The sequence below is a fragment of the Chlamydotis macqueenii genome, chromosome W (genome assembly GCF_036417535.1).
Source record: "Chlamydotis macqueenii isolate bChlMac1 chromosome W, bChlMac1.mat, whole genome shotgun sequence".
Classification (NCBI taxonomy): domain Eukaryota; kingdom Metazoa; phylum Chordata; class Aves; order Otidiformes; family Otididae; genus Chlamydotis; species Chlamydotis macqueenii.
Window position 1 is genome coordinate 36,563,872 of NC_141592.1, and position 20,863 is coordinate 36,584,734.

The following is a 20,863-nucleotide window of genomic DNA, read 5'->3' on the forward strand; positions in this document are numbered from 1 at the left end:
TCTGCTGCCTCCCTCGATCTGGGTTAAGGACGTCACTAGGAAACTTCCTAGCCTGATACAACCCTCGGACTATTACCCATTACTGCTTTTCCATGTGGGTGGTGATGAAGCCGCAACATGTAGTCCAAGGGCAATCAAAAGAGACTTCAGGGCCTTGGGACAGTTGGTAAAGGAATCCTGAGCACAGGTTATTTCTTCCTCTGTCCTTCCAGTTGTGGACAGTGCCATTGGAAGAAATAGATGGACCCAGTCTATTAATAAATGACTCTGTGGATGGTGTCACCGCCAGAATTTTGGGTTTTTCGATAATGGGATGGCCTACACAGCACCAGGCCTGCTGGTGTCAGACAGGATGCATCTTTCTCAAAGGGGGAAGAAGATCTTTTCTCACAAGCTAGCGGGGCTCATTGACAGAGCTTTAAACTAGACTTGAAGGGGGAAGGGCATAATATCATGCTCACCCATGAGAAGTCAAGGGATGACACACCAAGGTTAGAGGGACAGGATGCTAGTGAGGACTCTCAGCCTGTTGCTCTGAGATGTGCTGGGTACACTGCAGCATGCTTGAAGTCTTAGGAGATGAGCCAAGGGTTCCTGAGCTAATAGAAGCCAACAGGTAAATACCAGGGAAATACCTCAAAGGAATTAAGGGCTGTTCCTCTAAAAAGGTGACATGGCTGACATCCCAGCTGAAGTGCCTCTACACCAAAGCACACAGCATGGGCAACAAACAGGAGGAGTTGGAAGCCACTGTGCTGCTAGAAAGCTACAACCTAGTTGCCATTACTGAAACTTGGTGGGACAAATCCCATGACTGGAGTGTGGCTATCGATAGCTACAGGTTTTTCAGAAGGGACAGGCGAGGAAGGAGGGGTGGAGGCATTGTCCTCTACATCAAGAAATGGATAGAGTGTGAAGAGCTGTCTCTGAAGAATAGCCACATACACGCTGAAAGAAGTAGAGACCAAGACAACAAAGGAAACCTTGTGATTGGTGTCTACTATAGGTCATCCAATCAAGGGAAGACTTGACAAAGTCTTCTTACTCCAGCTCCAGGAGGCATCGCGCTCGCAGGCTCTCACCCTGTTGGGAGACTTCAACCACCCTGACATCTGCTGGAAAAGTGGCACAGCAAGCTGTAGGCAATCCAGGAGATGCCTGGAATGCATTGAGGATAACTTCTTAAGCCAGGTGATAGACAGCCTGACCAGAGGGGATGTCATATTGGACCTGTTGGTCACCAGTGCAAGTGAGCTAATTGGAGGCATCAAGACTGGAGGCAGCCTGGGCTGCAGTGATCATGCACTGGTGGAGTTTGCAGTCCTGAGGGATATGGGACAGGTGAAGAGTAAAGTCAGGACCTTGAATTTTAGGAAAGCAATCTTCCAGCTCTTCAAGGAATTAGTCAATAGGAGCCCCTGAGAAACTGCCCTCTGGGATAAGGGAGCAGAACAGAGCTGGCAGATCTTTAAGGATGCCTTCCATAGAGCACAAGAGCTCTCAATCCCCAGGTGTAAGAAATCGGGAAAGGAAGGCAAGAGACCAACATGTCTGAGTCGAGACCTGCTGGTCAAACTAAAGGGCAAGAAGGAAAAGCACAGGCAGTGGAAGAAGGGACAGGTATCCTGGGAAGAATATAGGGACACTGCTCGGTTGCATAGGGATGGGGTTGTCATAGTTTAGCCCCAATCAGGAACAGACTACACAGTCTCTCTCTCACTCACCCCACCCTCCGAGAGAATAGGGAGACATAATATAAGGAAAAAGGCTCGAGGTTTGAGATAAGGATAGGGAGAAAGCCTTAAAGTCACCGTTACAGGCAAAACAGACTCGACTTGGGGAAAACTATTCATTTATTACTACAAACAGCAGGATAATGAGACAGAGAACAAGATAACCTCCCCCCACCCCTCCCTCTTCCCGGGCTTAACATTATCTCTACCTCCTTCCCCCTCTGAGCAGCACAGGGGGGAAGAAGGAATGGGGGTTATGGTCAGTTCATCACACATTGTTTTACGCCACTGCTTCGTCGTCGGGGGAAGAACTCCCCACATTCCTCCCCTGCTCCAGCATGGGGTCCCACCCACAGGCTATAGTTCTTCGTGAGACTGCTCTGACATCGGTCATTTCTTCCACAGGGTGCAGTCCCTCCAGAATGGCTGCCCCAGCAGGCCCTCCACAGGCCACAAGCCTCCTTCAGGCATCCACCTGCCCTGGCGTGGGGTCCTCCACAGGCTGCAGGTGGATCTCTGCTCCTCCGTGGGCCTGCACGGGCTGCAGGGGGACAGCCTGCTTCACCATGTGTAAGGGTCGGTCAGAAAATCAGTATTGTCTCAACCTTGTAATCGAGGACTTCCAGGTGGACTATGGACTTGATCTGGCCTAAAAGTTAGGCTCACAACTTGACATGAGCTGCTGCGAGCAGCCTGCCTGAGATGCAGTTGTTTTTTTTCCTGGGAACAGAACAGAACTGTTATGGACAAGGCCGACTCTGGCCTAACAACAAAATGTACAACATCCTTGAAATGGCGGACAGAGTGACGCGGAGGTGCCATGGCTCATCCCTGTTGTCAAAACTGGCAGAGATAACCATGCAGCTGCTATCAAGGAAGATGAATCACAACTGCTGTCTCAAAAACAACAGTGAGAAAGTGCCCTTTAACGGAACTTTGCTCATTATAATGTACAAAAAGCACACTTCTAGCCTAAGGTCCAAGAACAGGCAGAGATCCCCGAAGTAAGGAGGAGCAAGGTTTGCTACTTGGCATAAAAGGTCGACCCCTAACAACGAGACCCCCAAAGAGCTCTCCCCACCAAGGATCGACATCGACATCGATCATGAGGACTGGCGGGACGCTGCCTGGATCTGGGACCATAGGGATGCCTTGGACCCGCGGTGGTAGCTATTATCTTCTTTTTTCCCTTCCCTGTCTTTACTTTTCCTTTTCACTCCCTTTCACCTATCGCATGCCGCTTTACGGGCAAAATAATAAAGTTTGTACTGTTTGAAACCAACCCCTTTGGCGTGTTCGCCGTAATTTTGCACTTTGAGATCGCATTAAAAGAACCATCACGAGTCCTGAGTGGGCCGTGACATTTTTTAAATTGGCGTAGTTGGCAGGATCCTGAAAGACAGAGAGGTGCAGGTTGTGTGCGGTCTGTAACAGGGGAAGGACGGTTCGGTCCAGCCGCACCTAGCCCTACATCCATTCGGATGAGAAGTGTCTAGAAAGCAAGGGGGCTGATCCGAATTTCCTGCACACCTCACACACCTAATGGACTTGAACTGAGGTTTGGACTCTGTCTGACGGGAGTTAATAATCAGATCTCTTAGTGCAAAAGGGGGATCTGTCCTCATATGTGTGAGGCTGACTACTCAGGGAAGTGAAGGGTGACTGCAGAGAGTCTGCATTTGTGGAAACTTAAGTTTGGCCTCCCTGTAGTAGATTTTGGTCCCTTCAACCACTCGGGGAAGAGAAGGGCGACGCAGGGGAACTGCGTGTGTGGAAACTAAGTTTAGCCTCTCCAAAGTGGGTTTGGTCCTTTCATAATAAGAATGGCAGAAAAAGTTGATGATCGGTACTCTTTGTTAGTGAGAAATCAAGACTCGCTTTATGAGCTCTTGGCACAGCACAGTGCCCGGCCGTCCACACCTGGGCAAGATTGGGCTCGGGATAATTGGACAAATTTGCAGAGCGTAGTAGATCGAATGACTTCCTTGCAGAAGGAGGCGAGGGTAAAATCTGGCAGAGGCAAAGCCATAGTTTGTGCTGTTCTGGGTGCAAGTCTGGCAGCAGCAGTAGAGGACCGCCTTAAGCGGCGAGAGCAGGAACAACAGATTATTGAGTCGCTCCAGTGTTTGGTGGAGGCCCTTGAGGGGACCGTATCCACCCTCAAAAAGCAGCTGGAGGGAGAAAAGGAGCAAAACCTTTTGCTAAAATCTATCTTGAGGGAGGAATATCCAAAGAATTCAGAATTGGACAGTGAGACAGATCTGAAGCTTGAGGAGAGAGGTATTTGACAGATAAGTCCAATATACCCTCAGAAGAAATTGGAGGAAGTGAGGGATCACTCTGGCGACCACCCTCGGGTGAGACCTTTGGTTAAAACAGAATTCTTTTATTTGAATGATGAGGATAGCGACCCACAGATAACAACTAAGGAGTCGCCGTATACCACTACTGAGCTTGCCAAACTGAGGCGGGAGTACGGGCGTCTTGCCAAAGAATCTGAGACGGAGTATGTGTGGCGTGTGTCTCTAACCGGGGGAGCTCAAATTCAGCTAAGTGAAAAGGAGGCTGAGGGATATTGGGGTCCTGGAGTCTTTTTGACCACAGGAGATAATCGTGCCCCATGGTCCTTAACTCAGCGAGCTGTCTATTGGGCTGGGGGGTTAAACCCTTTGGAGAGAGGGGATCCTCTTGCAATCACTGGCACAGTTGATCAGCTGGTGGAAAGCGTCCAAAAAGCTGCTTGTTTGCAAATGATGAAAGAAAGAAAGTTAACTCCTAGGTGTGAATCTCCAGTGATGTTGCCGGTGGACCCTGAGAGCATGACTCCCTTGATAAGGGGACTTCCAGAGTCACTTAAACCTTTGGAGATTCAACTTCGAAAGACCATTGAGACACTCGGTCCCTTAGAAAGATTGGAGGGCTTTATGAGAGGCCGTGGAAATACAACCAATAGCCCCGTGAATGTGTCTCCCTCCGATCTCAGCCCATCTCGACCCTTGTCAGGTGATAAAGCAAAGGTGTGGACTTGGGGGGAGGTAGCACAGGAGCTGATAAATTATGGGAGAAAATATGGTCCAGTAAAACTCCCAGAGGACAGACCAAAAGGAATCCGTCAGACAGAAATCAGGGACTCGCCCCCCAACGTCAGTCAACCCGGCCCTCGTTTTAAAACAGCAGGGGGAGCACAGCCCATGACCTGACAACAGTGGTGGCTTTTGGGAATTAAAAAGGGTATTCCAAGAGATGTAATGGATGGTTTACCCCTTGAAAAGCTGAGCAAGGTGGTATCAAAATGGTGTAACCCGAAACAATACCCACCCAAAGGAAAAGAAATCTCACCCATCACACCCACAGCCCCACCTTTGGAAGACACAGGCAACAGAAACAGTGAGGTTTTTCCCCAGACGCAGGAAAACTAGAACCTCCATTCCCCATCGGTGAGCGAGGGAATGGAGGATGGATTTATATCCGACAGCTCACCAAGACTAGCAGGGGAGATTTGCTAATTACGGCTCTTGTGGGTCCAAAACGTGGACTGGTGACCTTTTTGATTGATACCGGTGCCCAAGTCTCCGCTCTGACTAAAGAAGATGCACAAAGGTGTGGTGTCTCTCCCTCGAGAAGACGTTTTTGTGTCCTGAATGCTTTAGGGTCAACAGAAGCCATGAGTGTTGCTCAGGTAAAGCTAACGTTGCCGGGAGAGGAAAACATGGTCACTGTTACAATGGTGATCGGGAATATTCCTACTCACTTATTAGGAATGGATGTCCTTAAAGGGAAAGGTTGGAAAGACCCAGAAGGGTTGTGGTGGACTTTTGGGACCCCGCAATTAAATATTAGGTTACTCCAAACTGCACCCTCTCTGCCGTTTAGCAAAGTAACTAATGTCAAACAATATCCCCTTCCCCTGGGAGCAAAAGAAGGTATCAGACCAGTTATGCAGGAACTGTGGGAGCAAGGGGTTGTGATAAATACACATTCTCCTTTTAACTCTCCCGTGTGGCCAGTGCGAAAACCTAATAGAAAGTGGCGACTCACAGTGGATTTTAGGAGATTGAACGCCAACACCGAACCTTTGACTGTCACAGTGCCCAATTTGGCCAAATTGATAACAATAATTCAGAGGAAAGCTCACCCAATTATGGCAACTATAGATGTTAAAGATGTTTTTTATGGTACCTTTGCAACCAGAGGACAGAGACCATTTTGCCTTTACGTGGGAAGGGCAACAATATACTTTCACCCGGCTACCCCAGGGGTATAAGCACTCTCCTACATTGGCTCATCATGCTTTAGCCCAGGAATTGGAAAAAATACCAAAACCTGAAGCTGTAGATGTTTACCAATATATTGATGACATCCTTGTGGGGGGGGAAAGAAATAAAGGAGGTGGAAACAACCCACCAGAATATAATTTCTCACTTGGAGAATTTGGGTTTGCAAATTCCTCCCAAAAAGGTCCAAAAGCCATCACAAGAAGTAAAGTTTTTGGGAATTTGGTGGAAAGGGGGAATGACGTGTATCCCACCGGACACCCTCACTTCTTTAGATCAGATTAAAATGCCTGAGTCAAAAAAGGATTTACAACATGCTTTAGGACTATTGGTGTTCTGGAGAAAACATATTCCGGACTTCTCCATTATTGCTAGACCTCTTCATGATTTGCTGAGGAAAGGGGTCATATGGGAATGGACCCCATCTCAGGAAGAAGCTATGCAATTGTTAATTTTTGAAGCAACAGCTCACCAGGCTCTCGGTCCTATCCACCCTACAGACCCTTTTCAGGTGGAATGGGGATTTGCCATATCAGGATTATCAGTACACATATGGCAACGGGGCCCTGAGGGTCCAGCTTGACCTGTGGGATTTTATTCTCACAGCTTTAAAGATGCCGAGAGGAGATACACTGCTTGGGAGAAAGGTTTGTTTGTGGTTAGCCCGGCTCTCATAGAAGTAGAGAAAATTGCACGCCAACAACCAATCGTACTGAGAGGCCCGTTTAAAGTGATAAAGGCAGTTACCAGCGGGACCCCTCCCCCTGATGGGGTGGCCCAGAAAGCCTCAGTGCAAAAATGGTATGCCCAGATTGAACACTACTGTAACATTTTCTTAGTCACCAAAGGAGCTTTAAAACACCTGGCTATACAAGAAACAGAAAGCTTGGATGGCAGCCAAGATAAACCTGCCTCTGTCATCCAAGCGGCTCCTCCTTTCTCCCCCGATCGAGCAGTGAGTGCCTGGTTTACCGATGCTTCTGCAAAGAGAGAAGGAAAAGTATGGAACTATCTAGCAGTAGCACTCCATACCTCCTCTGAGGAACAAATTATTACAGAAGGAGTGGGCAGCACCCAAGTAGGAGAGTTAATTGCAGTATGGAGTGTTTTCCAGCGTGAAGCTCAAGCCACTTCTCCTGTCCACATTTATACCGATTCCTACGCTGTGTTTAAGGGTTGTACTGAATGGCTCCCTTTTTGGGAGAATCCCAGTGTGGCAAAAGGAAAAATGGCAAGATATCTTAAACATCGCTAACCAGGGGAACTTTGCCGTGGGATGGGTAGCTTCTCATCAGGCAGATGGGGGCTCAGCGGGTGAATGGAATAACAGAGCGGATGAGTTAGCAAAGCTAGCCCCTGTACAAAAGGACCAAGTCACAGAAGATTGGGAACACCTGCTAGAATGGTTGCATGTAAAGCATAAGCACACAGGAACTAAGGATCTGTATCGTGAAGCCCTTGTTCGAGGCTGGCCTGTCACCAGAGCAACATGCGAAACCTGCATATCTGCCTGTGAGCAATGTCGTAGGCGACTGGAAAGACACCCTTTAGAAGATGATCCCCTGCATCTAAGAGAGGGTAAAGGTTTGTGGGATGCGTGGCAGGTAGATTATATTGGACCCTTTAAGAAATCAGGAGGGAAACATTTTGTGTTGGTGGGAGTGGAAATAACATCAGGACTAGTCCAAGCAGAAGCCTTTCACAGGATTACGGGAGAAAGCACTGTGAAAGCATTGCGACAATGGTTTGGAACTTTTCCAAAACCACAAGAAATACAGTCTGATAATGGTTCCCACTTCACTGCCAGAATAGTACAGAATTGGGCACAAAGTGAAGGGATTAAATGGATTTTTCACACTCCTTATTACCCACAAGCTAATGGTATTGTAGAAAGAACCAATGGTTTGTTAAAACAACTTTTGAAACCACAGGAAGGCAATTGGGATGCTCGCCTGTGGGAAGCTGTCAAAGGTGGACAAGGGACGGGCAGCGGATATCATCTACCTGGACTGGTACAAGGCATTTGACACTGTCCCGCACGACATCCTTCTCTCTAAACTAGAGAGGCATGGGTTCGATGGATGGACCACTCGGTGGATAAGGAGTTGGCTGGATGGCCGCACTCAGAGAGTGGTGGTCAACGGCTCAATGTCCAAGTGGAGACCGGTCACGAGTGGCGTCCCTCAGGGGTCCGTGTTGGGCCCGGCCCAGTTCAACATCTTTGTCGGCGACATGGACAGTGGGATAGAGTGCACCCTCAGCAAGTTCGCCGATGACACCAAGCTGTGTGGTGCCGTCGACTCGCTGGAAGGGAGGGATGCTATCCAGAGGGACCTGGACAGGCTGGAGAGGTGGGCCCGTGCCAACCTCATGAAGTTCAACCAGGCCAAGTGCAAGGTCCTGCATCTGGGTCGTGGCAATCCCAAGCACAAATACAGGCTGGGCGGGGATTGGATCGAGAGCAGCCCTGAGGAGAAAGACCTGGGAGTGTTGGTAGAGGAGAGGTTCAACATGAGTGGGCAATGCGCCCTTGCGGCCCAGAAGGCCAACAGCATCCTGGGCTGCATCAAGAGGAGCGTGGCCAGCAGGTCGCGGGAGGTGATTCTGCCCCTCTACTCTGCCCTGGTGAGACCCCACCTGGAGTACTGTGTCCAGTTCTGGAGTCCCCAACACAAGAAGGACATGGACCAGTTGGAGAGGGTCCAGAGGAGGGCCACAAAGATGATCAGAGGGCTGGAGCACCTCTCCTATGAGGCCAGGCTGAGAGAGTTGGGGCTGTTCAGCCTGGAGAAGAGGAGGCTCCGGGGAGACCTGATAGCAGCCTTCCAGTACCTCAAGGGGGCCTACAAGAAAGATGGGGAGAAGCTGTTCAGTAGGGCCTGTTGTGATAGAACAAGGGGTAATGGGTTTAAATTAGAAGGAGGTAGGTTTAGATTAGATATTAGAAAAAAATTTTTTACAATGAGAGTTGTAGAGCACTGGAACAGGTTGCCCAGAAAGGTGGTGGATGCCCCATCCCTGGAATCGTTCAAGGCCAGGCTGGATGAGGCTCTGAGCAACCTGATCTAGTCAGGGATGTCCCTGCTTCTTGCAGGGGGGTTGGACTAGATGACCGTTGAAGGTCCCTTCCAACTCTAACTATTCTATGATTCTATGATTCTAAGGTGTAAATGACAGATGGGGAGTAAATGGATGCCCTAAAATCACTGCCTTCTGTCCAAAAGCCCCTACTTTAATCCCCTCTTTAAAAGGACTGAATGACTCTAAAAATCCAGCTCACTTCCCAGGACAACCCATTTTAGTGGAGCTTCCCACTGTGGGAACAGTACCATTGGTCCTAAAAGCCCCACTAAATGCATATGCGTGGGTAGCCTCTGATGCCCTGGGAAAGGAACATCGGATAAATACCCGTTGGATAGTTCCATCATTTTAACTGTGCCTCAAGGAGGCAAGCTCTGTTATTTTATCTTGCAGAAGAACTCTGAGGGACAACAGAGAGTGGGATGAGCTGCACATGGATGATAATTTGGAAGCATAAATTCTAAAAATGACCAATTGTTTAATTGGATTTGTAACTGGGCTTACAATATTTTCCTGCATCTTACCACTAACCTGTAATCAAAAGAACACCAAATGGCCATGGTCTCACACCTACCTTAGGTTTACAGGAAGCATGGGACCATCTTTTAAACAGTCGGACTTAAACTTGGCCACTGTGGTTAAGCATGAAATGGAAGTGTACTCAGAGCATGAGTGGGGCTGGGACAGAGACAGCAGGGCTCCCCTCTTGATGGGAACAATTGGAGAAAAAATTCAAACAGCTTGCTGAATGGTCAATGGATCTATCCATGAAAAAGCAACCCAAATTATTGTAAGAAGAACTAATGAATCTGTACTCACAAAGAGTCTCTGTGCCCTTGGAAAGGAAAAATTGGAATGCTGTAGTAATTTTACACTAACCCAACCTGTCTTTGTAATCTGTCTCTGGAATAACCAGAAAGGTGACGTAGCACTCACATTTAAATTTAAAATGGCCATTATTGAGCCAACAACAATTACTACTCCCAGCCCCAACATGACAACAAACACAGCACCACTTACCACTGAACCAGTTATTGTACTGAACCCGAAAATTTTCGGGATCATAGAATCATAGAATCATAGAATGGTTAGGGTTGGAAGGGACCTTCAAAGGTCATCTAGTCCAACCCCCCTGCAAGGAGCAGGGACATCCCCGACTAGATCAGGTTGCTCAGAGCCTCATCCAGCCTGGCCTTGAACGATTCCAGAGATGGGGCCTCCACCACCTTTCTGGGCAACCTGTTCCAGTGTTCTACAACTCGCATCGTAAAAAATTTCTTCCTAATTTCCAATCTAAATCTACCCCCCACTATTTTAAAACCATTACTCCTTGTCTTATTGCAACAGGCCCTGCTAAACAGCCTTTCCCCATCTTTCTTGTAGGCCCCCTTGAGGTACTGGAAGACCGCTATCAGGTCTCCCCGGAGCCTCCTCTTCTCCAGGCTGAACAGCCCCAACTCTCTCAGCCTGGCCTCATAAGAGAGGTGCTCCAGCCCTTTTATCATCTTCGTGGCCCTCCTCTGGACCTTCTCCAACTGGTCCATGGCCTTCTTGTGTTGGGGGCTCCAGAACTGGACACAGTACTCCAGGTGGGGTCTCACCAGGGCAGAGTAGAGGGGCAGAATCACCTCCCGCGACCTGCTGGCCACGCTCCTCTTGATGCAGCCCAGGATGCTGTTGGCCTTCTGGGCCGCAAGGGCGCATTGCCTGCTCATGTTAAGCTTCTCGTCCACCAGCACTCTCAAGTCCTTCTCCTCAGGGCTGCTCTCAATCCATTCCCCGCCCAGCCTGTAGTTGTGCCTGGGATTGCCATGACCCAGGTGCAGGACCTTGCACTTGGCCTGGTTGAGGTTGGCACGGGCCCACGTCTCCAGCCTGTCAAGGTCCCTAGGACCTTGGACTAAGGATTGGACCATATGTAATCAGAAATATGGGCCAGCAACAGATGTTATTCAATCCATCATGGTCCCTCAAACAAGTTGAATTGTCAATGCAAAATAAAGCTTCAGAAATTCAGCCAGCTTGCTCACCTTTCCTAAAAACCTCTTATGAGGGATGGACAACCTGGCTGCAAAAATGGACCCCTTCCGAGAAACGAATAAAGAGAGACCTAACTGGTGTTCTGGGAACTGGATTGGGAGTTCTAAATAGTATTGATGAACAAAATGGCTACCACAACTAGTGACCTGACTAAATTGCAATGTCCTTTACGATCTTCCCTATTGGCTTTGGGAACTAATCAATGGATGTTATCAAATATATTACCAAAATGGGAGAAGGTGAATGAAAAAGACCACAAATTGGTTATAGATGCACTCAGTGTGGTCCAAAACAACCTCTCCCTGCCTCTCAGTTGTATCCAAGCTCAATTGTGGATGCAATCAGTGGCCACATCAGTTATAAGAGAAGGTGAAGAAGGCACTTTCCCCACTGAAATTTGGAAAATAGTTTGAGACAGTGCCACTGACTTCAAAAGGAAATTCCAATCCTGGTGGTATCTGGTTAATTTTACCTATAACCCCATCAAAAGCATGGCCACAGCTTTTGTGTTAACAATACACAATGCTTCGGTACATACAATATACCCAATCATTGCGCTAGGACTGAACCACAACGGAACTGTACTCTATCCTCTAGAGCATAGAGTATGGGCCCGGAAAAACGGGGATAAATGGCAAAGTATTGATGTTGATGCATGTATTGTGCGGGAACAACAAGGATTCATTTGTGAAAGCAATACCATCAGAGCCCAAGACATTTTTCTTGACACTGAACAAAACATTTGCCATTTCGAGATTCGCCCTGACAAAAACCCTGAGACAATATTTGTATATGGTGGCAAAGGTTGTGCATGCTTACGGACTGTTTGTGATTCCATATCTGTAGGTGATGTAGTTGTAGATACTAGGAACCACTCAAATTTTTGTGTTTGTAATTTTACTAAAATCACTGGATGTGACTTTTCTTACTCAGCACCGGTGACCTCTCACAAACTCTTGCAATCTAATTACACACTGATTCACAAACTGCTACCTTCACCAATTGGAATGAATCTCACTTTGGTAAAGAAATTATTACAATACCAGGATTTGATCAAGATCCTGGGAAAGATCAGGGAAAATGGACAAAAAACCTTAGTAACGGTTCATCATGATGTGGATGAAATACACTGTGTTTTGGAAAGGGTAGAAAAGGATGCAGAACATAGATGGTGGGACAGAGTTTTTGGGTGGTCACCTACCGGCATCTTGAACAAATTGTGTCACCTCATTGTTATTCTCTTAATACTGGTCTTAATAAGTTTTGTTTTATCAGCAATACTGTATGTCAAAATTTGGAAAATGATGAATCAGTTGACACATTTGACTTCTGTACTAAATGCACAGTCTGCTAAATGTTCCAACCTACATAGATATTCCAAAATCTGCTAATGCAAGGCAGATTGCCTAGAGAAAAATGATATAGAATTAGAAGATTTTTAGTGTATGATAGAGAAACAGCTTAACTTTTTTCAAATTGTATGGTAATTATACTGCTGTTACTTTTCTCCTTCTCTTTCTCTCTTCTTTCCTGTCTCCCTTTGAGGGCTATGCTACCACCATGCGGTACTGACGACAATGTTGAGCCACGGGGTGGTGTAAGGGTCGGTCAGAAAATCAGTATTGTCTCAACCTTGTAATCGAGGACTTCCAGGTGGACTATGGACTTGATCTGGCCTAAAAGTTAGGCTCACAACTTGACATGAGCTGCTGCGAGCAGCCTGCCTGAGATGCAGTTGTTTTTTTTTTTCCCGGGAACAGAACGGAACTGTTATGGACAAGGCTGACTCTGGCCTAACAACAAAATGTACAACATCCTTGAAACGGCGGACAGAGTCGTGCGGAGGTGCCATGGCTCATCCCTGTTGTCAAAACTGGCAGAGATAACCGTGCAGCTGCTATCAAGGAGGATGAATCACAACTGCTGTCTCAAAAACAACAGTGAGAAAGTGCCCTTTAACAGAACTTTGCTCATTATAATGTACAAAAAGCACACTTCTAGCCTAAGGTCCAAGAACAGGCAGAGATCCCCGAAGTAAGGAGGAGCAAGGTTTGCTACTTGGCATAAAAGGTCGACCCCTAACAACGAGACCCCCAAAGAGCTCTCCCCACCAAGGATCGACATCGACATCGATCGTGAGGACTGGCGGGACGCTGCCTGGATCTGGGACCATAGGGACACCTTGGACCCGCGGTGGTAGCTATTATCTTCTTTTTTCCCTTCCCTGTCTTTACTTTTCCTTTTCACTCCCTTTCACCTATCGCATGCCGCTTTATGGGCAAAATAATAAAGTTTGTACTGTTTGAAACCAACCCCTTTGGCGTGTTCGCTGTAATTTTGCACTTTGAGATCGCATTAAAAGAACCATCATGAGTCCCGAGTGGGCCGTGACACCATGGTCATCACCACAGGCTGCAGGGGAATCTTGGCCAGGAGCAACATTACTCCTCTCCCTCCTTCTTCACTGACCTTGGCGTCTGCAGCCGTTTCTCTCACAAGAAATTCTTCACAACAGGCAGGCAGACACCTCTCAGGTTCTCTTCACATCTCATCTCCTCTCCACTTATTGCAACCAGGCTGGGCCAAGTAGTTGGGTCCAGTTGGCTGCCCAGTGGGAGGCCAGAAGGTGAGGCCTACAAGGCCCACAAGGCTCGCGTCTTCCCCTCTCTGCCCCCGCTCAGCTGCTTCACATCTGCTCTCCTTTTTTTTTTCTATTTTCCCCTTCTTAAATACATTATCGCAGAGGCATTATCATGGAACATTCTGCTACCAATTGGCTCGGCCTTGGCCGATTCTATGATGAAGAGGCAGATGAGGCGTTCTACAAGCGGCTGGCAGAAGTCTCACAATCGCTAGCCCTTGTTCTCATGGGAAACTTCAACTTACCAGATGTCTGCTGGAAATACAACACAGCAGAGAGGAAACAGTCTAGGAGGTTCCTGGAGTGTGTGGAAGAGAACTTCCTGACACACCTGGTGAGTGAACCTACCAGGGAAGGTGCCTCGCTCAACCTGCTGTTTACAAACAGAGAAGGGCTGGTGGGAGATGTGGTGGTCGGAGGCCGTCTTGAGCTCAGTGACCACGAAATGATAGAGTTTTCAGTTATTGGAGAGATAAGGAGAGGGGTCAGCAAAACCACTACCATGGACTTATGGAGGGCAGACTTTGGCCTGTTCAGGACACTGGTTGAGAGAGTCCCTTGGGAGACAGTCCTGAAGGGCAAAGGGGTTTCAGGAATGCTGGATATTCTTCAAGAAGGAAGTCTTAAAGGTGCAGGAACAGGCTGTCCCCACGTGCTGTAAGATGAACCGGCAAGGGAGACGACTGGCCTGGCTGCACAGGGAGGTTTTGCTAGGACTCAGGGGAAAAAAGAAGAGTCTACCACTCTTGGAAGAAGGGGCAGGCAACTCAAGAAGAGTACAAGGAGCTCATTAGGTTATGCAGAGAGAAAATTAGAAAGGCAAAAGCCCAGCTAGAACTCAATCTCGCCACTGTTGTTAAGGACAGTAAGAAATGTTTTTACAAATACATTCACAACAAAAAGAGAGCCAAAGAGAATCTCCACCTTTTACTTGATGTGGGGAAGGAACATTGTCACCAAGGATGAGGAAAAGGCTGAGGTACTTAATGCCTTCTTTGCCTCAGTCTTTAATAGCCAGACCAGTTATCCCCAGGGTGTTCAGCCCCCTGAGCTGGAAGATGGGGACAGAGAGCAGAATGAACCCCCCACAATCCAAGAGGAAGAAGTTAACGACCTGCTACACCACCTGGACACACATAAGTCTATGGGGCCAGATGGAATCCACCCAAGAGTACTGAGGGAGCTGGTGAAAGAGCTTGCCTAGCCACTCTCCTTCATTTATCAGCAGTCCTGGTTAACAGGGGAGGTCCCAGATGACTGGAGGTTTGCCAATGTGATGCCCATCTACAAGAACGGCCAGAAGGAGGATCTGGGGAACTACAGACCTGTCAGTCTGACCTCGGTGCCAGGGAAGGTTATGGAGCAGTTCATCTTGAGTGCCATCACATGGCATGTGCAGGACAAACAAGGGATCATGCCCAGCCAGCATGGGTTCATGAAGGACAGGTCCTGCTTGCCCAACCTGATCTTCTACAACCAGGTGACCCTCCTAGTGGATGAGGGAAAGGCTATTATCTACCTGGACTTCAGCAAAGCCTTTGATACCATATCTCCAACAACATTCTCCTAGAGAAGCTGGCGGCTCATGGCTTGGACAGGTGTACCCTGTGAGGGGTTCAAAACTGGCTGAATGGCCGAGCCCAGAGAGTTGTGGTGAACGGAGTTAAATCCAGTTGGCAGCCAGCCACAAGCGGTGTTCCCCAGGGCTCAGTCTTGGGGTCAGTCTTGTTTAATATCTTTATCAACAATCTGGAGGAGGGGATTGAGTGTTCCCTCAGTAAGTTTGCAGATGACACCAAACTGGGCAGGAGTGTTGATCTGCTCAAGGGTAGGAAGGATCTGCAGAGGGATCTGGACAGGCTGGACTGGTGGGCTGAGGTGAACTGTATGAGGTTCAACGAGGCCAGGTGCTGGGTCCTGCACTTGGGTCACAACAACCCCATGCAACGCTACAGGCTTGGGGAAGAGTGGCTGGAAAGCTGCCTGGCGGAAAGGGACCTGGGGGTGCTGGTAGACAGCTGGCTGAACATGAACCAGCAGTGTGCCCAGGTGGCCAAGAGGGCCAACAACATTCTGGCTTGCATCAGGAACAGTGTGGCCAGCAGGAGTAGGGAAGTGATTGTGCCCCTGTACTTGGCACAGGTGAGGCCACACCTCGAATACTGTGTTTAGTTTTGGGCCCCTCACTACAAGAAGGATGTTGAGTTGCTGGAGCGCGTCCAGAGAAGGGCAACAAAGCTGGTGAGGGCTCCGGAGCACAAGTCTTATGAGGAGCAGCTGAGGGAACTGGGATTGTTTAGTCTGGAGAAGAGGAGGCTGAGGGGAGACCTCATTGCTCTCTACAACTACCTGAAAGATTGTAGGGAGGCGGGTGTTGGCCTCTTCTCCCAAGTAACTAGTGATAGGACAAGAGGAAATGGTCTCAAGTTGTGGCAGGGGAGGTTTAGGTTGGATATTAGGAAACACTTCTTTACTCAAAGAGTGGTCAGGCACTGGAACAGATGCCCAAGGAAGTGGTGGAGTCACCATCCCTGGAGGTGTTTGTCATGAAAAGCTGGGAAGGAAAACAGGGACGAGAGAAGGGGGGGCTACCTCAAGCCCTTTGCAATTTGACCAGCCTGCTAGTTTCCCAAGACAGACAAGACCCTTGCACCTGATCTGCCTACCACACTCTGATTAAAGAGAAGGGGAATCTCTTCAGACCCTTTCCAACTTGGCCAGCCTGCCAGGCTGATGCTGGCAGCGTCACTGAAACCAAAGTCCCTCTTTGTAGCCCACAGAATCGGAGGATTTTCGCCTAACCTATTAAGGGACTCTGACGAGCAGCGAGACAAATCCCTTAAGTCCCCAATGCCAACTATAAAAGTTTTCAGAAACTTATATTAATGAAATTAACAACAACAATTTATTATATAGGTTCGTGACAAAATGCAGATTTGAGTAGTACTGGTAATAGATACTGCAAAGGTGGATTTAAAGTAATAGATAAACATATAAGAAAACCTAAACACTAGTGATTATTAATAGCTAGCTTGATGTTAGTATATAAGTGCACATAACACAGAGCTCTTACCCAACAGGCGTCCCTGCAGGGGGGAGGAAGATGATGTCGACCGATCCCGAAGTTACGATGGTGGTCTTCTTCCCTAATTCCCCCTTTCATTCATAACCTTTTATAATGTTTCTATACTTTTAGGTGGAGCTTGAGTGACTCTAGTCATACATACCTTTGTCAGTATTGGTGCAAATTTTTCTAAAGAAGTTCAGAACACGTGCAGTGAGGGGTGGTCGCACCTTGGAGGTGGGTAGCTTTTGGGATGGAGGTATGTTTTGATATTAAAATGACATTATAATGAGTAAAGTTCAGCTAAAGGGCACTTTCTCACCACTGTTATTGAGACAGCAGTTGTGATTCATCCTCCTCTATAGCAGCCGCGCGGTTATCTTTGCCAGTCTTGATAACAGAGATGAGCTGTGGCACCTCCGCGCCACTCTGTCCCCCCCCCATCTCAAGGATGTTGTACATTTCATTAGGCCAGAGTTGGCCTTGTCCATGGCAATCCCATTCCGTTCCCACAAGAATCAACTGTGTCTTAGCCTAAGGCCGCTGTAGCCTGTGTCAAGATGTGAGCTGAACTTTAGGGAACAGTGTTCTCTCATCTCTTCAATAGCCATTGTTTTCCCACAGTGTTCAAAGAACATGTAGACATGGCACTTCAGGACATGGTTTAGTAGGCATGGTGGTGTTAGGTTGGTGGTTGGACTTTGTCCTGGTTTCGGCAGGGATGGAGTTAATTTTCCTCTCAGTAGATGGTGTGCTTTGGATTTCATGTGTGAAGAATGTTGATAAAACACCCTGATGATACAAGTTGTTGTTAATGAGACCAAGGACACTGTCTGGCTTTCCAAGTCTTGCTAATGTGCAGATGCAGGAAGCTGGGAGAGAGACAGACAGAATAATTGATCCAAACTGGCCAAAGAGAGTATTCCATGCCATAAACGTCATGCTCAGTATATAAGTGGGGGTTGCCCATGTAGTGGACATCCTATTCTTCTTTCCACCTCTCTCTTGCTTGCTGGCATCATTCCCTCTACCTTGTTGGCTCTCTCGTGCTCCTTTGCTTGCTGCTTGGTTTTCATTTCCATGATCGCTGCTCGGGATGGGCTGTATCAGTCATTGGGACATCGGGTGGTGAGAAATCGTACGTTGTTCATTTTGTATATTTTAGTATCCCTATATTCTGTTATTATTGTAGCTTTTCCTTTGCTATTCTAGTAAACTGTCTTCATCTCAACCCACGAGTTTTCCTTTCTTCCCAATTCTCTCCCCCATTCCCGCTGGGGAGGGGGAGAGTGAGAAACTGTTGTGACTAGGGCTAAACCACAACAATATGTAACGTGATTGTGACCAGGTGTGCTAGCTTTGTGATTTTACCCTCTAGCACCCATCTCTGCACAGAAATGAAATAAATAAATACCTCTGCTCTGTGTGGAAGATTGGTGTACTGCACACTGGGTAAAAGAACCCAAATTTGATACAACATTCTGAACAACACACATTAGCAAACAAAAATCGGATCGTGTACCTGTCATTCTTGAGATACAAGAATCTGAGATGTAATAGCTTCTTTACTGTGCTGGACTGAAAACTACAGAGCTTCAGGAACAGATTCACTGTCATATCAGTCAGGATGCTTGCCTCTCTTCTCTCAGCAGAACTCAGCAGACATCTGCTCATGGTGCCAGCCACTGGCATCCAGTTCTAATGCTTTTGGTTTCTTTCTCTGCTTTTGGAATACCTAAAAGCACTACCTCCAGAGAAGACAGTGGGACTGTTTACTTACTTCTGAAGTTGTGTGTATATTTACAGTTTTGTGATGCTTTTTGAATTTTCTTAAATCATTTTATATTATGCTTGTTGAGATGCATTTATCTTGATTTATGTTGTAAAGTGTGACTTAAGCATGTAAGCCAGTTACTAGAATTTGAAAGTTTTCACCCTCTCTCGGTTGACTATGAAATATCCTGTGCTTTTTTCAGAGCAAGCAAAGTAATCCACATCTTACAATATTGCTGTAGCTTTGTAGCAGCATTTACTCCAGTGATTCAAACACTGCAAGGCTTGAAATAAATATGAATAAGCTGTAATAAAATGGGGCTTATGAAGAATCCAGAGATACTAAAGCAAAGAATCTTGAAGGATGTTTCTAGGTTTTAAAAGCCATTTATAATTGCAATTTTAGTCTTAGTGTTTACTTCTTTGTCTTGTGTGACCCACAGACAGAGTCAGCATATCACAGCCTCCCTCTTGTGTCAGAAATCAGGTCATTATTAGTGGCTGTTAGCTGGCTTATCATCCTATCTCCCTGTCGTAGTTCAGCCCCGATCAGGACCAGACTATGCAGTCTCTCTCTCACTACCCCCACCCTCCGAGAGAATAGGGGGAGATAATATAAGGAAAAAGGCTTGAGGTTTGAGATAAGGACAGGGAGAAAATCCTTAAAGTTACCATTACGGGCAAAACAGACTCGACTTGGGGAAAACTATTCATTTATTACTACAAACAGCAGGATAATGAGACAGAGAACAAGATAACCTCCCTCCACCCCTCCCTCTTCCCAAGCTTAACATTATCTCTATCACCTTCCCCCCCCGAGCGGCACAGGGGGGAAGAGGGAACGGGGGTTGCAGTCAGTTCATCATACATTGTTTTACGCCGCTGCTTCATAGTTGCAGGAAGAACTCCTTGCATTCCTCCTCTGCTCCGTTGTGGGGTCCCACCCCTACGCCACAGTCCTTTATGAAACTGCTCTGGCGTGGGTCATCTCTTTCACGGAGTTCAGTCCCTCCAGAACGGCTGTCCCAGCAGGCCCTCCACGGGCCACAGCCGCCTTCAGGCATCCACCTGCCCCAGTGTGGGGTCCTTCATGGGCTCCAAGTGGATCTCTGCTCCTCCATGGACCTCCATGGGCTGCAGGGGGACAACCTGCTCCACCATGGTCTTCACCACAGGCTGCAGGGGAATCTTGGCCAGGAGCCGCATTACTCCTCCCCCTCCTTCTTCACTGACCTTGGCGTCTGCAGCTGTTCCTCTCACAAGAAAAGTTCTTCACAACAGGCTGGCAGACGCCTGTCAGAATCTCTTCACATCATCCATCTCATCTCCTCTCCACCTCTTGCAGCCGGGCCGGGCCAAGTTGGGCCCAGTCGGCTGCCTGGCAAGAGGCCAGAGGGTGAGGCCTGCAAGGCCCATGAGGCCTGCGCCTCCCTAAGCTACCACCTTAGGCCCCCCCTCACTAAACAAAACCACAACACTCCCTGATAATCAAAATGGCATATCAGAGTGCTATTCAGATAGCATTCTCTTAATCAATATTGATAGAAGGACTGTGACTAGCAGAAGTTACTTTGCACATTTGGTACCTATAATGGAATATAGATAGACAGCATGGTAACCAACTGAGTGTGAGACCAGTAAAATGATTTGAGGACACACAAAGCAAAAAAAAAATCCACTTCCCTCCCATATTGTGACAATAAAGCTATACTATTTTTAAAGACCATTTGGTATGCCAGTAAACATATACCATTGTGGTTGAAACCCATAGAGAAACTTGGGAAAATACTGTGCAGCATAAAAGGTGCCAAAGGAAAGCGGGAGTAATGACTATTGAAGGCTGTCATCTGTAGTTGCTGGCGTGCTGTGAAAATAAGGCTGATCTTCTCACCTAAGAAGACACAAGAGTTGAGTTCAAGTATATTGAATTGATGGAAGGTTTCATCACTACATTCAATAGGAGAAATAATATTTCTGAGAGTTTGCAATCTGTTTGAGTTTCTTCATCTCTTTCAAAGGATGTTCAGTAGTGTTCAGGTGCTAAAAGTAGATGTGAGAAACATTCAGAGAAGAATCTGAGCTTACAGTCTGAATTTTAAAAAATACGACTTTATAGCCTCTAAGTTGATCCTTTTGATCAGTTATGACTCCACTTCAGCAGAGCACAAGCACATGCTTAAGTCCTCTGTTATGAGCAGGATAACTAAGTTTATACTTGCATCTTGCTGAATGTCAGTAAGATTAGCCACTGATTTTG

General features: G+C 47.4%; 1 protein-coding gene across 1 annotated transcript in view; it reads left to right on the forward strand.

Annotated features, from left to right (window-relative positions):
* Positions 1–3,556: 3,556 nt before the first annotated feature.
* The window catches only part of LIN37 (lin-37 DREAM MuvB core complex component), a 63,784-nt gene continuing 46,477 nt past the window's right edge, over positions 3,557–20,863 (forward strand). The window contains 2 exon segments of the mRNA XM_086769426.1: positions 3,557–5,030; positions 5,384–5,515. Coding sequence (XP_086625552.1) covers positions 3,557–5,030; positions 5,384–5,515 — 1,606 coding nt within the window.